The sequence below is a fragment of the Dendroctonus ponderosae genome, unplaced genomic scaffold (genome assembly GCF_020466585.1).
Source record: "Dendroctonus ponderosae isolate FM_Combo_2020 unplaced genomic scaffold, Dpon_F_20191213v2 Dpon_F_20191213_11, whole genome shotgun sequence".
Lineage (NCBI taxonomy): Eukaryota > Metazoa > Arthropoda > Insecta > Coleoptera > Curculionidae > Dendroctonus > Dendroctonus ponderosae.
The window spans coordinates 5,318,601-5,321,845 of NW_026017213.1; the positions used below are offsets into that span (position 1 = coordinate 5,318,601).

Below are 3,245 nucleotides of genomic sequence, written 5' to 3' on the forward strand. Positions count from 1 at the left end.
GTGTTTTCACCCAACTGCGCTTTTTCTTATAAAAATTCGCATCTTCCAAACCAATGCAAATAGCGACGTGAAATTTCCACCAGCTTTATAAGACACTTGACTCTAAACATGCTGAAAGTTTCACAAAAATCGTCTAGATATCCGATTTTTGCCAGCGGATGTTTTCACCACGCAACGCGCCTTCTCTGAAAACCCAAAACCAATCACGTACTTGTTCGACCAACAGGGAAAAGGTCAGCTCGTTCTTCGTCATGTTGGACATAGTGGGTTCCGGCGGGATAACATTGCCTTCCACAATCAGTCCTTTGGGCGTTCGCAGCATAACGTTCCACACTTCGTTGTAGAAAGTGTACGGCACGCGGCACAAACAGCCCTCCAGCTGCCGCTTTTGCAGCGGCGTTAACCTGCAACCAACCCACAAGTTGCAGGGTTCAACACTGCAACGCATCGCAGCCATTTACCGCGCGTTTTCCTGCGGATCCCAATCCTTGATCGATAAAATCTTGTAAACCAGCGAACGAATTTCAAAGGGACTGTGATCCTCTAGGCGCTTTTGGTTGCCCACGATCGCCAGGTAGTATTTCATTGCTTCCAACACCCAGCCGACGCGAATCTTTAAAATACCTAGAAAACCCACAACAGTGCAAAACTTTCTATTTGAAAGGAATATTAACGTGTCAAGCCAACATACTGTATCCGTGAAAGTCTGCGAGAGAAAACCAGGATTTATCCAGGGAAGTTGCAAATGCTTGTCTTACCTCTGAAGAGTTCGGGGTTGGTGGAAATCAACCGGCCACAATAAAGGGTGACTTCCTGCTGAAGAACCGCCTGGATCACATCGTAGGGCTGGATGGTGCTGTAGACGACCGATTGGATTTCGGCCGGAGTCATCGGCTTGTCGAAAACCGTCTCCTTTTGCCCGATCACTCCCATGGTCAACTGAAACGATTGGGCTCGAGCAAACTTAACATAAAATCTTGCACACTTCCATACCTGCTTCCCATGCACTAAAACGGCAGTAATAAAGGGGCTGATTGAGTCTACAGTGTGGTGCAGCAAACTGCTAACGTATCTCACGGCCGCCCAATGCCTCAAGCAGCCAGCACGGTGATAAAGTCCTGCCAATCAACGTTCCTTTACTATCAAAAGTTCAGTCTTTGCAACTCCTTACCCAACAAAGAGCTCTCGATAGTTGAGTCCCCAATTCTGAAGTGCTTGCCTTCCCTCTTCAGGAGAAAGCCATAGAGCTGCGCTCGGGTATAAAGACTCTCTTGGCCTTTCAGCATCTCGATTATCTCGTTAGTTGGACTAATTTTCCACTCCTAAAGAGTACAAAGAGCTCTAAAAACTCAGCCACCAAAAACAACTGGTTTAGTTACTGAAACGTCCTTTAGTTCGTCGTTATAATTCAGGACTCTGGGCACGTCCGTCAAGCTCTGATAACCGATGTAATCGTGCTCCAGCTGCTGGAAGTGCTTGAAGTCTTTGTTGGCTTCCTCCAGCGCGTTCATGAAGTCCAAATGTTCTGCAACCCCAATGGAAAATGAGCTTCAAGCCAAAAAAATTGCTCTACTCTTACCCACACAGGAGCTGGAAATGAGATTCTGCAGCCGCCCAATTCGGACCTTCACGTTGTCGCAGTAGCCCTTCTTGAGCATGGCTAGTAAATCGAGCATTTGCTTGAATTGCGGATCCCTCATGTGCTCCTCTCTGATGAGTAGGCAAACGGTGGGCCTGCCCGATAAACGCCAGTACCTGCAAAACCCTGTTAAACCCTCCACTGTCCTCAGTGTCTTTCCATCCGGTTTACCTGCCGACAAACTGCAGCTCAGTCTTAATGTCGTCAATCAGCAAAGCCATGTCTCTGTACAAGTAGAAGTCTGATACTTCAAAGATCAGCGGGTAGCACAGAATCGTCTGGCCGCAGATTCTGTAAAGCTTGCTGGTTCCTGAAAGGATCAGAAATGTACGTAAAGTGGCAGGCAACGGGTTTCAGGGCCCACCTAAACTTCCAATGGGCCGCTCAGGCCTTCCATGGAGCTTCAGCTTCTTGTTAACGCCCAGGTTTTGATAGACATTCACCAGCTGAGTGGATGACCAGATCTGCACGGGCTCGACTTCATGGGGCGTTTGAGTCTGGATGCCATAAGTGGCCATCATCGCCTGAAGCCGCATGGATTCGGCTATGAGGACGATCTGCACTACTAAATCCGTTGCCGTTCCCTAACAATGGAAGAAGTTGCGTCTGAGAGAGTTTCGCGGAAAAACGCAAAAACGGGGCATGCTTCCTCGACTTGGGACGATTTTTAGAGAAAACTGGGCGTGCAGACGAGCGACTACGTTATCGATGTTTTTCAAGCTTTACAGGGCCCAATATTTTATATTTTCGCTTCTATTCCGTTGGCTGTGGACCGGTGTTAAAATTTATGTTTTACCCAACTGCTCTCTAACTTTTAAAAAATCGCACCTTTCAAACTAAAACAAGTAGCGTCTTGAAAATTTCACCATCTTTAGAAGACATTTGACTCTATAGATGCTGATAGTTTTATCAAAATCGCCCAGAATCCTGATTTTTACCAGCTTCGTTACTTCGGTCTCAAAATGGATGTTTCCCCCAACCGCGCTTTCTCCTTTAACAATTCGCACGTTCCGAACGAACGCAAGTAGCAACTTGAAATTTTTACAATCTTTAGAAGACACTTGACTAAAAGTAATAAAAATTTGATGAAAAGTTCCTCATTTTCTAATTTTTAACAGCTGGGTAAATGTGGGCCTCGAAATAGAAGCTTAAAAATTCGCATCTTCCAAACTACTGCAAGTAGCGACTTGAAATTTCCACCATGTTTATAAGTCACTTGACTCTAAAACTGCTGAAAGTTTGGTCGAAAAATTGAAGAAATTCCCAATTTTGCCAGCTTAGAAAAAGTCGGTCTCAAAATCGATGTTTTCACCCAACTGCGCTTTTTCTTTTAAAAATTCGCATCTTCCAAACTACTGCAAGTAGCGCCTTGAAATTTTCACCATGTTTATAAGACACTTGACTCTAAAACTGCTGAAAGTTTGGTTGAAAAACTGAAAAAATTACCAATTTTGCCAGCTTAGCAAAAGTCGGTCGCAAAATCGACGTTTTCACCCAACTGCGCTTTTTCTTTTAAAAATTCGCATCTTCCAAACTAATGCAAGTAGCGACTTGAAATTTCCACCATGTTTATAAAACACTTGTCTCTAAAAGTGCTGAAAGTTTG

At 44.9% G+C, this 3,245-nt stretch overlaps 1 protein-coding gene across 3 annotated transcripts in view; it reads right to left on the reverse strand.

The window, feature by feature from the left end:
• The window catches only part of LOC109534233 (probable phosphorylase b kinase regulatory subunit beta), a 10,332-nt gene that overhangs the window by 1,510 nt on the left and 5,577 nt on the right, over positions 1-3,245 (reverse strand). For all 3 annotated transcript variants that reach the window (XM_019899816.2, XM_019899817.2, XM_019899815.2), the window contains 9 exons: positions 2,004-2,223; positions 1,811-1,949; positions 1,580-1,755; positions 1,380-1,525; positions 1,172-1,322; positions 994-1,118; positions 759-939; positions 462-624; positions 212-404 (listed from right to left, as the gene is read on the reverse strand). In XM_019899816.2, the coding sequence (XP_019755375.2) occupies positions 212-404; positions 462-624; positions 759-939; positions 994-1,118; positions 1,172-1,322; positions 1,380-1,525; positions 1,580-1,755; positions 1,811-1,949; positions 2,004-2,223 (1,494 nt within the window). The remainder of the gene's footprint in view (positions 1-211; positions 405-461; positions 625-758; positions 940-993; positions 1,119-1,171; positions 1,323-1,379; positions 1,526-1,579; positions 1,756-1,810; positions 1,950-2,003; positions 2,224-3,245) is intronic.